At 44.4% G+C, this 13,242-nt stretch overlaps 2 protein-coding genes across 4 annotated transcripts in view; both read left to right on the forward strand.

Moving 5' to 3' along the window:
- The window catches only part of LOC119486724, a 1,187,645-nt gene that overhangs the window by 378,748 nt on the left and 795,655 nt on the right, over positions 1–13,242 (forward strand). The gene's annotated exons all lie outside the window — the stretch shown is intronic.
- Positions 1–13,242, forward strand: part of kiaa1549la (KIAA1549-like a) — a 172,988-nt gene that overhangs the window by 113,919 nt on the left and 45,827 nt on the right. For all 3 annotated transcript variants that reach the window (XM_037767629.1, XM_037767630.1, XM_037767631.1), the window contains one exon: positions 8,947–9,140. In XM_037767629.1, the coding sequence (XP_037623557.1) occupies positions 8,947–9,140 (194 nt within the window). The remainder of the gene's footprint in view (positions 1–8,946; positions 9,141–13,242) is intronic.

Below are 13,242 nucleotides of genomic sequence, written 5' to 3' on the forward strand. Positions count from 1 at the left end.
AAGATGAGATTAACATTTTACACAGGGATTTAGTTTGGGAAGGGCTTATGGCAAACTGGAGTTAACCACTGCTAGTGTCCTCATTAAAGCATAGGTTAAAATGCGATTAATCGCATGATTGTCCATAGTTAATCGCGATTAATTGGAAATGAATCTCCCTTTTTTATTTGTTTAAAATGTACCTTAAAGGGAGATTTGTCAAATATTTAATCCTCTTATCAACATGGGAGTGGGTAAATATGCTGCTTTATGCAAACGTATGTATATATTTAATATTAAAAATCAATTAACAACACAAAACAATGACAGATATTGTCCAGAAACCCTCACAGGTACTGCATTTAGCATAAAACAATATGCTCCAATCATAACATGACAAACTGCAGCCCAACAGGCAACAACAGCTGTCAGTGTGTCAGTGTGCTGACTTGACTATGACTTGCCCCAAACTGCATGTGATTATCATAAAGTGGGCATGTCTGTAAAAGGGAGACTCGTGGGTACCCAGAGAACCCACATATCTGGAGGTCAGAGGTCAAGGGACCCCTTTGAAAATGGCCAAGCCGGTTTGGAGTGTTATTTAGCCTCCTTCCCGACAAGATAGTATGACATTGTTGGTACTACTGGATTCCTGAGGTTTTTCTAAGTTTCTAACTGAGCCCGCTACAACCTGAAAATAACTATTTGATTGAGTTAATGCGTTAGAGGATGAATTAAAACAATTTTGCATTAACTTATTATTATCGTGTTAACTTTGACAGCCCTAGTTAAAATGTTTTCAAGTCTATCTTAATACAAGACTCACGTGCCCACATGTGCATTGAAAGAGCTACTGGTCACTGGAATTGTTCCTACTGTCCATACTGGCTGTGTTTTTGCCGTTTTTAGATAGTAAACACTGAGAGATGTGACATGAATCGAGGCAATAGAGGGGATAACGTGGCACAAAGGCCCCCAGCTGTACCCAAACTGGGGATGTTGAGATCATCAGCATCTTAGACCCCTAAGCCACCAGGATACGCACAGGGATTCCTTCCTAAAGGCGGTTCCACTGTCAGATATGGGGGGAAAATCTTCCAAACTTTCTTTCTTGTTAGTACACAATTCCCTCTTTCTCTGTCGCTCGTCAGTGTTAAGCGGAGCTCTAGGGGAGGGACAGTAAAACAAGGGAATTTCATACTAATACAGTAGTGTTGGTAGATACCTATGTGACTTGCTTCCATTGGCTTTAGGCAGTGCTTGAAGTGGAAAAGAAATAAGTGCCAGTATTCCTCTTATGCCGGGATCAGACTACACGATATTTTTGTCTTTGACAATGGTCACCATGTCAGATCTAACGATCACAGCGCCATAAACTCTTGCAGTGTCTTGGTCGGGTGACTGGCAAGACTACATGTATGACCACGACCAATCACGGCACGTCGTATTCAACGATCATGCGCGAGTTCAGACGTCATCGGGGAGGCGGATGAAGCAACTGTCAATCATGGCGACAGAAGCGTTATGTGATGCTGGTGGTCTGGTGTTGCGAAAAGAAAAAGAAAAGAAAGAAGAAAGGGTTGTGGATGAGCTCCTGGGTGGAACACAGAGGACGGTACGGGCTGTCCATACTTCAGTCAGTTTGGTTGTCCCACTTAACGGCACCAACCTCGGCATCCCTCCTCCTTTTCTCCATGTTTGTTTATTACCAAGTGATCTGACTGCACTGGAAAGAGCATCTGATTGGTCGACGCAAAGGAACACGTCGTTGGAGATGTCACACTAGGCGTGTCAGGACGAAAAATTCTGACAGGCTAGACCTTTCTTTGGGGTGTCGTGGGGCGTCCCAGACGTGGCGTCGGTTGTCGTGTACTATGACACACTACACGAGATAAGAGGATCGATTTTCGCACACGACACTCATTTATCATTCCCGATCCCCTACGACGGCCGTGTCGGGCGATAATCGGGCTGATATCGTGTAGTCTGAACCGGGCATTATTCACATGTTGGCGTGTGTATCGGCCGGTATCAGCAATCTCTTACTTACTCTGACTTATTCCTATCTATTCATTATTTCATTAAGCATGTTAATACTGTGTCAGTCCTAATCAGCTGTGGTTCTATTAATAGTATTATACCTGGGCTATGCATCATCTATAGTAGACCCTATAATACTCCAATAATGTTCCAACTGGTACATTGTAAGGTTAAGGTGGTGTGTTTAGTGTTAATAGTTGAAGTGCTTTCCTGTGTTATTTGTAGCCTATAGTCGGGTATCATTCAGGTTTTAGTAGCAGTGTCCCAGTCAAGATGCTCCTACATATTATGCAGCAGGATACAGAGACACAATATGAATTTATACAGTGAATAACAGATATCAGGAGATATTGATACCGGTGCATCTCATACTGACGCTAAAGGGTGCCTTGTGCGTTGGTATCTGTCGTCGACAGCCGTGAACAAGCGTTGGTATTTGACGCCCTGGGAATGTGAACAGGCTGGAAACCTCTGTCTGAAACCCTCCACTTTAGCACCTGTCTCTTTAGCGCTCTGATTGGCTTGCAAGAAAAATATGGTGCACCTTTTCAAAGTAGTTCTCAAGCAGTCGGCAGTATATTCTAATGAGCCTGCATGTGACATAGGAAGGGGAGCTGAATCTGAATAGCTTGTTGAATCACCATTTGTGGGTTGGTAGGCACTCCAGATACCTAAATGTATACATGTGCACAAGCACTGAAAAAGTGCGTTTTTCCTCATATGTCCCCTTTAATGCCAGATGTAAACGTCATCTATGGATACTAACCAGACCTAAGCAAAATAATAGACTCCATCAAATTGATCTACTGCTCGCTACCCACTGAGCTATCGGTCACCATGCAGGACAAGCTGGAGCTACTGATCAATACTACGGTTTATATTAGGTCTGCATGTGTGTTTAAGCATTAAAGAGGGATTGTGCAGAGTCCGGCTGACTTCATCACTCTGCACGTCTGCTGTGCAGCCAGAACATTCTTCAAAATGGCTTTTACTCCCTCTGTGCCTCCTTGTATAGGCATGAAAGCCTCAGATAGCCGGCTTCCATCTGGAGTACAATAGGAGTGGAATCAGCAAAAGTAGAGGCAATCCATTTTTCATTTGTACGGTGTTCAACGAAAGCACATTGCAGTGGCTGCCATTTAAAGGACTTCAGGTATTTAGCATTTTGCTGCATCATGGCCCCACACCTGCCCCAGGAGGAGTTTATCTAACCGCTGCAGCACCGTGCTGATGCTCGCCCCGGTCTACCGGCCTGCTGGGTGTCTTGTTTTTACCTCGTCACTCTTTGGTACATTTTCTTTTTTTGTGCATGCAGCTCTGTGGTACTGCTTCCACTCTTCACCCTGCTAAAGCTGAATCTAAATCAATATGGCCACAGGGGGAATAGAGCATATCTCGTCCATCTGCTGTACCTCATCAAGCTGCTGTTGGCTGTTGCTCCGAGTTAAAATTAGACAAGAGGAGAAGCTTCTGTTTGATGGAGCGGGCAAGGAAAATAAGTGCGGATGATTTGGCGGTGCAGCGGGGTCGGGCTCGCAGTCACTTCACATGACATCTTTCAGTAAAAGAAATGGCTGGATCGCCATCTTTCCCTCTCTTCTCTCTCTCCTTCTCTCTCGCTCTTTTACTCCGTCGCTGTTCTAAATGGATGTGGAGGAAACCGCCATCCGTCTCTGACAGACTGATCAGAGGCTCCCGCCGTACCACGAGCCCTGTCCGCCGCCAAAGTCTTCATTAAACTGAGCTGCTCACATAAGATGAAAGATGGCCATTTGTTAAGTCAACACGCTGTCAGAGGACAGTGGAGGGAGAGATGGTGGCGGAGACAGGGGGAAAGAGAAGGAGGTTTAGAAAAGGATATGTGAGTGTGAAAAGAACAGACAGAGAAAGAGAAAAACCTTGAGCCAGTGCAGTAATAAAATGCGAGTCGTGAAATGTCAGGCGCACTTTTCAAGGTTACACCCCTCGGCCCTGTCATTTCTGAGAATCCATACTGTCTCCATGCATGACAGCCATTACCCACCAGCCACTGGATGACGCATCTTTTACTGTCAGTGTGCAGCGATGCGTCAGGTCGTCACTCTCAGTTCAACACTGCTGACACTATGTCTAATGTTTGCTCCTCAATAATCCATACACATAATGCGTATCGGTGGAGGGATATATTTGGAGCAGCACATTAAATTCACCACCTCCGTCCTACCTCGCCTGCTGCCCTTTGTTCGCTTGTCATAAACACACACACTCACACAGAGCCGTGTACTTCTATCTTTGTGAGGACACTCGTTGACATAATGCATTCCCTAGCCCCTTGAGCCGGACATACACCGTGCAAGTTTAGTCCGTTTCTGGCCCCGAATTTTGTGCCACAAGGCTCATTTTAGAGTCGGACTGAATTTGGACTTTGTCGGGCGTCGTTTGACGTTCAGTGTACAGGGGGGACCCAGGACTGATTAACTCCTCCCAACCGGCCGTCGGACAGTCGGATACATTTCTGCCATGTCAGAAAATTTGGTCGTCCGTCCACAGTCTCTCGCACCTTTGAAGTAGAACCACGAGAAGATTCCCCGACGTTTTTCTACGTTTTTTACAGTAATCAGAGGGTATCAATAAAACAATGTACATTAGATCTAGTAAAACGTAGCTAGCTTACCTCCAATTCTCTCTGCAAAATGGACAAGCCATACTGTCCACGTCTTCCTCGCCATATACGCCGGCGCCTCTTTTTTTAGACGTTTCAGCAGACAGGATGTCACAGATGATGAAGGAAGCATGTTTCTGTCTCGATAGCATTGGGACCCGTACAGACCTCTGCTAGCAAACACACTTTACCCGCCTCGGAGCTTTCAAACAAATCTTTATTGACAACTGTCCACGGCCAGAACGGCCCTCAGGAGCCGATGGGACGTGTTTTTTTCTATTTTACAGGTCGTGGCTGACGATCGGACAGTACAGTGTGAGTACATAAATAATGAGCTTCAGAACATCTAGCCCGTGACGGGAGACTTTGACCAATCACAGGCCATTTCATTGAGAGAGCTTTCCTATTGGCTGTGCTCCAGTCATGTGACCGCTACTTGGCGTTCCTTCACTAAATTTCACAATGGCGGCAGCGTCACAAACTTTCTCATGTTAGAGCTAAACCGTGCACTACAAGATGATTCTAAGAACATGTGAGGAGAGAAATAGACATTACAGTAACAGAATATTGATTCATATTTGATCAGCGCTGCCTAGTTTGACCGTTTGGTCGGAGTTGGTGAGTGATTGACAGCCGGCTCTTATATACTCAGATCAGCTCTTACTGCTTGTTTTCCTCCGGTCTGTGAAATCTTGCAGATGCCGTTAGGAGGACACAGAGGAACATGATATTTTTCAGGTTACCTGTTTCATGTACTACTGTCACCATATAGCAACCGTTTTATAGAAATAACTTTTTTTAATCATATTTGCTCCAATCTCGCCTACTGATGCTTTAACCATCACAACTAAATGCCTTACCCCAACCTTTACCCTAACCTTAACCCTAACCTAAACCTAATTCTAACCTGAACCTTAAAACCGAGTCTGAACCCTCAAACAGGCCTTTGAAGGTCTGTCTGAAGGTGAGGACCGGCCAAAATGTCCTCACTTTCCAAATATCTCCTCACTCTGACGGTCTAAAACTCAAATTGGTCCTCACAAACATAGCTGAACAAGTACACACCCACACACACACACACACACACGCACACATACACACACACACACACACACACACACACACACACACACACACACACACACACACACACACACACACACACACACACACACACACACACACACACACAGCTAAGCTTCCCCTCAGCCTATGAACAGCATGAGGCCACAGGCGAATAAATGTTTGCACTCTCCATACATTTTTCACACGATAGAGTCACAACTGTCATCATACATCACTTCAGTGGGTAAAAGGTGCGTGCACATACACACACAATCAATCTATATATTCATGCCATGGTGAGAGGGTCTATACTCTCTCTCTCTCTCTCTGGCGTCGCTGCGTGTGTGTTCTATATGAGCATGTATCAATTTCCCGACATTCATCCACGGTTGCAGCCTCGTGTGTTGGAGCTAGCTGACGGCACAGCGGTGTATATGACTGATGAATTATTAACAACGCCGTCAGCCGGATGCCCATGCCGCCTAACCTCACATGCACTCCAAATTTAGCATGCATCATCAAATGCATTAGGCGTCCCATTTTAGAGCCGCTCAAAATAGAAAAAGGGAGGCAAAAAATCCGGGTTTGGTGTGCTTAGTTGTGTAACCTAAATAGGGCCTTTCTTTCCTTTTTTTTCTCTCGTTCTCTATTCCGTAAATTGAAAGGCATTTAGCAACACAAAGAATGTGTCCAGGCCTTGGAGGCTTTAGCAAAACACATATTCTGCTGCCTTTCTCTCTTGTCTCTTTATGCCAAAACCCCTGACTTCAAAGGTGCTGTTAAGCTCTATTATTTATTTATTTTTCAACTTTTTCATTTTGCCAGCCGCCGTGTTCGGAGACTGATAAAAACTGGTTCGGGGATGGAGGTTCATCCAATTACCTTTATCTGAAATGGAGGCAACTCTTATCTGGAGGTTTTTCTTTAATATTCAGGAGACCATGTCATGTTAGCTGTAAGCAACTCCGTCATCTGCTCAGCTGTCCAGCGCTTCAGCTGAGCAGAACATCGAAATGCGACACATTGACTTTGCTGTTGATCAGACGACAATAGACTTAATCCATTTGTTGCTTTTTTTTGTTGCTGTATTAAAACGTGGTTTATTCAAATGAACACAGTCCCATACCCAACTGAGATTCTAGAGATTCACGAAGGCCCTGATCAGACAGCACGTTTGGCAGTTTGCTGCGTCTTTTTTTAAATTGCTGCTAGGCAACCACTAAATGAGTACTAACGTTAGCTTAACACTAGGGATGCACTGATACCGTTACCGGTATCGGGAATTGGGTCCGATACTGTGCTCATGTACTCGTACTTGTACTTGCATACGGCTCTGATACAACGGCACCGATTACCACTTTATGGATGTGCACCCGACCCCGCTGGGCCAGGATCCCATCTCAGCCGGCACGCGCCGGCCCTCACTTTCATTGCGCCACGGGGTTTTGCTTGCACCCTCTGACTCGCGCATGCGTTAGACTCCTTGGTCCTTGTTTCAAGACGGGTCGGGTGGGTTGCCGACAACGTGGGCCAAGCCCCGATCTGGCGGCACGACACGGTTGGGGCACACTGAAAACAGTCCGCCCCGGTCGACAGTCGCACCGGGAGCAGGTGGCCCCGTCCTTCCCCCGCGGGGAGAGAGGGCGCAGTGAGCACTTTGTCCACAGTGCGGACAGGTCCGGACGGGGAACGCTGTAAAGCTGCGGCCGCGAACCACCTTCGCCCCGATCCTTTCCAAGCTGACTTAGAGCCGGTCGCAGCGCACCGCCTCGTATGCGGGACTCCCCAGTCTGCCGTGTGTCGCTCACACCCTCCAGCTGGCTGTTAACGAGGGTCTTTTGGCACTGAGAAGTACTCGTATCGGTACTCGGTATCGGCGAGTACCCAAATGTAAATACTTGTACTCGGTCCGAAAAAAAGTGGTATCGATGCATCCCCACTTAACACAAACCATGAACTGTACGATACCATACACTGTATATAAGAAGTGAACGTAGTCACTGTGACGTCACCCATCGGTTTGTGGACTGCAGTTCTGAAGCATCGATTTCGGCACTTTGGCCAAAGAGTATAGAAAAAAGAGACGAAACTCCAGAGTTTTTTTGACAACAGCCGGTGCTGCCATTTTTGACTGAAAACGCTCATTATATTTATAATATTTTATTGTTCAACACAGGCCATTTCGGTAGAATATGACAATAGAACAGATATCATTTTGTTTTACTTTTTTACAACACTTCTTAGGCGGATGTTTTACTGGACTCTGGTTGTCACTTTTAGTCCAAAATGGCAGAAGCGTAGCTCTGCTGCTGGGCGATGATGTAGCAATGGAACGAACAATTGACTATCACTTCTTGGGAATCTGCGTTATTTGCTTTGGCCGTCTCCGTCTTGGTTTTTGGCCGTCGCCATCTTGTTTTTTTTGCAACCAGAAGTGACACGAGAGGGTGGAGCTAAGTACAAGCGAACACTGAATAAGACATTGTTAGGTGACCGAAAAGGTTATAATTACCTTTCATGAACTGAATACACACTGTGAAAGGGTTCAAGTTTTAAGACGTATACAGGGACTACTCTCAGACCGCCGTGGTAGCGAGCCCCGCCCTCAATAGTAGGCAGAAATGTATTTTATTATATTATTTTATGATGCGTTCCCTATGTCTGCATTAACCAGACAGAACTCCTCTTTTCATGCAGCATTTTCTCAAATGTTTTGGGAATATTGTTGTGAATGCTATTCAACAATCTGTTGTGATTGTTGAATTGATCTTGTGACTCCGTACCATTTTGAGACTCTCTTCCCAACATTAGCTACAGTTTGCTTTACTTTGCTGTGCTCCTCTGAAACATGCATCATGGTGTAAGTGCTATATATGTTGCGGCTGCTTTATCACTCATTGCTCAATATTGTGGCTTATAAATGACATTGACTTACAGTGTTGTCATAGCACTTATCAGCCTGTGCTATGTAGAGAAAGTGAACTGTACCGCACTGTGGAGTTCTACTGTACCTCGTGTCTTTGCATGTGCTTTATTTCCTGAAAAACGCTGTTTGTTTTAATGCATCGAGTTGCTTTTGGTCCATTAATCCAACCGGCAAACTGAAAAACAAAAGCCCATTTTATAAACAAACGATTGATCTACAAGCTGCAGGAACTTTGACCTTGTACAAATCAAGGGGTTTTCTGACTCCTGGTGTGTGTTCTCCTTTCCCCCGTCAGCCTGTCCAGGGCTTCGACTACGCCAAGAAGCACATGGGTCGAACGGGCGATGAGGCCGTCTCCGTTACCAAGGAGACGCTGGTGCTGGGGCTGCCTGTACGAGATGCTCCATTGTCGCTGTCATTGGATAAGAAGGTCCACCAGGATGGGACCGCCATCAAGAGGCCTCCATCTGCTGACATACACAAAGGAGGGTAAGACAGTTAATGGCTAATTAAATGTGTTGTTATCTGTTTGTGTTGGATCAGTATAGTAGTTTATAGTAGTATACTGCAGTAGTTCACAATTTGGATATCATATGTTAGATATGATGACATATTAGGCATTATTTGTGGATCAACTATCTAAGAAACCCTTTACTAGTCTTCAATGGTGTGGAACTTTGGTAATTACACTACAACACACATTACACTACTACACACATTACACTACTACACACATTACACTACTTCAACGACATCATATTTAAACATGTGGATTGCACTTAAACCCTGCCTTGGCCATTTACTCACGGTAGTAAACCTACTGTGAGCATCAGAGGTTGCGCATGGCGTCGAATCTTACAAGTTGTTTTCTTCATCTCCTCTTGTTGGCAGTGTGGAACAGGGGCGTTAAGGGTGGAAGGGGGGGGGGGGCTGCAAAGGCTCTTTGAACCCCCTACTTCTATTATTCGTTCAGTGTTGAAGTGTTAGTGTAGAAACACCATAATCCTTATTAAAATAATGAAAATAATTATTACAAAATGTTATAATGATTGAAAATATGATTCTAATTTAAATCCTATAATATGATACTGATGAACTTTAGAATTAAAGAAAACACAATACCCAATTATTTTGCGCAAACATGTCAGCACTCAAAGGTGCTTGAACGTGCTCTTGAGTGTTCTTGAGATTCTGTTTTGACCTGAGAACAAAGAAAACGTTGGTGAATGTCACAGTCTTTGTGGGTTTTAAAAATATTTTTTTTCTTAAGAACACTTAGTGAATGAGGCCCAATGTTAGGAATGTCAGCTTTGAAATCCAAATATCGTTTGCCATAATTTGGTTTGGATACATTACAGAACACCAATTTGCATATTCAAATACAGACTCCACCCTAAACTGTTGAGTTTCAGAACAACCAATAGCTGGTGGGGGAGAAAACTGGAGTCTTATGCTTTTTGCTTTTACTGTTTGTTGTTTCTACAAAGCCATCATTAATCCATGGCAGTGATGGATGCCAGTCAGAGTCTGGGAGAAGAGGTCACTTCCATCACACTGCTGACATCATCATACATTGCATGTGTTATAAATGTAGATGTTTTGGCAAAGCTTGCTTATTCAATTCATCCGTTTAGCCTGTGATTCTGCACAGGTAGCCCACAGAGTTAAACTACACAGGCTGATCAGACAAACTCTGACCAGCTGGAAGCCTCATGAAGGCGAACCTCAAAGTTCCTGAGCAGCTGTTTCAGTCAGTGAACAAGCCAGCGACACAACCCCGAGCTTTTCAGCAGGACCAGACGTCAGTGTTTGTGTGTGCATTGCAGTGTTAAGCTGGGGAGAAGCCCACAGTAAGCAGTGCAGGCTCTGACAGACTGACATGATCTGAAGATAAGTCCAGTGTTAACAAGAAGCTGTTTGGCGACAGTAAGAAGACAAAATGCATGTGTTTGGATGAAGCAAATTACTAGGATTTTAGATCTGCTGATTTTAACGGTGCTGAGGCTGACACCCCGTGTGCTGATGCAAAAGTAAAGGAAAAGTAAAGGTGTTTATCATTCAGCATGAGCATGAATAGATAATTGCAACAGTAATTTTGATCTGTCAACAGCCTGACACCTATCTGAGCCACGGTCTGACACATATTATACATCCTGCTGGGCTGGAAAGGTTTCCTTTAGAGCAAAAAGAGGCTGTGAATTCTAACAGGTTATGTATGTAGATGACTGTTTCTCATTCACTGATGAACAGGATCAACATGTTGAACCGATTGTTACTGCAGGTTTGACACCAGAGATTTGAAATAAAAACTAGACAGAAATGATCAACACATTTTGTCAAAATGATTCAGGCTTCATGATAGATCTGCTGTCCTCCTGACCTCCTCTATTCATAGAGAGCAGTAACTGTTAGTATTAGATCTGTGAAAGGATTAGAATATTTAATCGGGATTAATCACATGATTGTCCATAGTTCATTGCAATTAATCACAAATCAATCACATATTTTAATGTTCTGTTCACTGTTCTAAATGTACCTTAAAGGGAAATGTGTCAAGTATTTAATCCTCTTATCAACATGGGAGTGGGCAGATATGCTGTTTTATTCAAATATATATATTTATTATTGTAAATCAATTAACAACACAAAACAATGACAGATATTGTCCAGAAACCCTCACAGGTACTGCATTTAGCATAAAACAATATGCTCAAATCATAACATGGCAAACTGCAGCCCAACAGGCAACAACAGCTGTCAGTGTGTCAGTGTGCTGACTTGACTATGACTTGCCCCAAACTGCATGTGATTATCATAAAGTGGGTATGTCTGTAAAGGGGAGACTCTTGGGTACCCATAGAACCCATTTTCATTCACATATCTTAAGGTCAGAGGTCAAGGGACCCCTTTGTAAATGGCCACGTCAGTTTTTCCTCGCCAAGATTTAGTGTAAGTTTGAAGCGTTATTTAACCTCCTTCATGACCAGCTAGTATGACATGATCTCCATTATTCATTCCCACACAGACCGTTGCACAGCTCAGTTTTGACTGACCTTTTTGTTTTTCTGAAGGTGGGGTTCAAATACAAATCATGAATTATTAAAGTTAAAATATCATGTTATAAATGCTGTTTAGTATATTTTGTGAGCGGCTACACTCACAGTACATTAAGAGGAGTAGAAATAGCAGTAGAAAACAATTTAATACAGAAAATCAGGCGGTCCAGATGCTTCCTCACCCAGTTCCCCACCAAATCTGCTTTCTTCCACCTAAGAAATATCTCTCGACTCCGGCAATCACTCTCTGACTCCGTGGCAGAGTCGCTCATCCATGCCTTTGTCACCTCCCGTTTGGACTACTGCAATGGAGTTCTGTCCGGGGATCCCAGCAAAGCCCTGGACCGGCTCCAGTATGTGCAGAACTCAGCTGCCAGGGTTCTCACCCGCACCAAGCCCTGGCAGCACATCACCCCACACCCTCATCCACCTCCATTGGCTCCCGGTCAAGTCCCGCATCACCTACAAAATCCTCCTCCTCACCTACAAATCCCTCAATGCCCCGGCTCCTCCTCAGTACCTATCTGACCTCATCCACCCCTACACACAGATCCTCAGGCATGGGTCAGCTCTCCATCCCCCACACAAACCTATGCACCTGTACTGCATAGTTGTGTCAAGATCGTTTTAGCCACTTATTCAGGAAAGTACAAACCCAGATTGACCTATTGAAGCCCAGATGATTCTGTGGTTAAATCGATTAAAAAAACAACTGTCCTCTCATTAGCAAGAATTACCAGCACTAGATTTTATATCCAACTAATGAATGTCGAGCCTCTGCTCTCACCCACACATTTTTGAATATGTGGATGACATGGAATTAGATGGTTTCTTGCTGCCAAATTCTGCCCCCCCCCTCCCCCCACCCCCATCCTCCCCCACATCCCCCGCCCCCCCCCACCGACTGACTTTCAAGGAAAAGAATTATCTACAAGAGTCTACTGTGTTTTTGAGACAAAATTCAAGCACATTGTTCAGTTACCTGTGGGCGGCTGTGGCTCAGAGGGTAGAGCAGGTCGTCCACCAATCGGATGGTCGGTGGTTCCATCCCCGGCTGCTCCGGGTCACATGTCGATGTGTCCTTGAGCAAGACACTTAACCCCAAATTGCTCCCGAAGGCTGAGCCATCGGTGTATGAATGAGTATTTAGATTAGATCCTGATGGGAAAAGTTGGCACCTTAGCAGCCTCTGCCATCAGTGTGTGAATGGGTGAATGCTGACATGTAGTGTAAAGCGCTTTGAGTGGTCAGAAGACTAGAAATAGCGCTATATAAATGCAAGTCCATTTACCAGCATCAAACCTTTATTCTGATTTTACAAAGAAAAAAAGCTAATCAAATCCTTGTCATGACCCAAACTATCAGCTAAACAGATGTCCGTTTGTCCTCACAGGCTACGAGGACCTGAAGTGGATTACACTGGTTTACTGGATACTTTACTGTATGTCTGGGATCACATAAGATCACAAACCAGGATGATGGATATTGTAAAATTGAGGGTGCATTTGACTGCTGCGAACCTTCAAGTTCTATGT

The sequence above is a fragment of the Sebastes umbrosus genome, chromosome 4 (assembly GCF_015220745.1).
Source record: "Sebastes umbrosus isolate fSebUmb1 chromosome 4, fSebUmb1.pri, whole genome shotgun sequence".
Lineage (NCBI taxonomy): Eukaryota > Metazoa > Chordata > Actinopteri > Perciformes > Sebastidae > Sebastes > Sebastes umbrosus.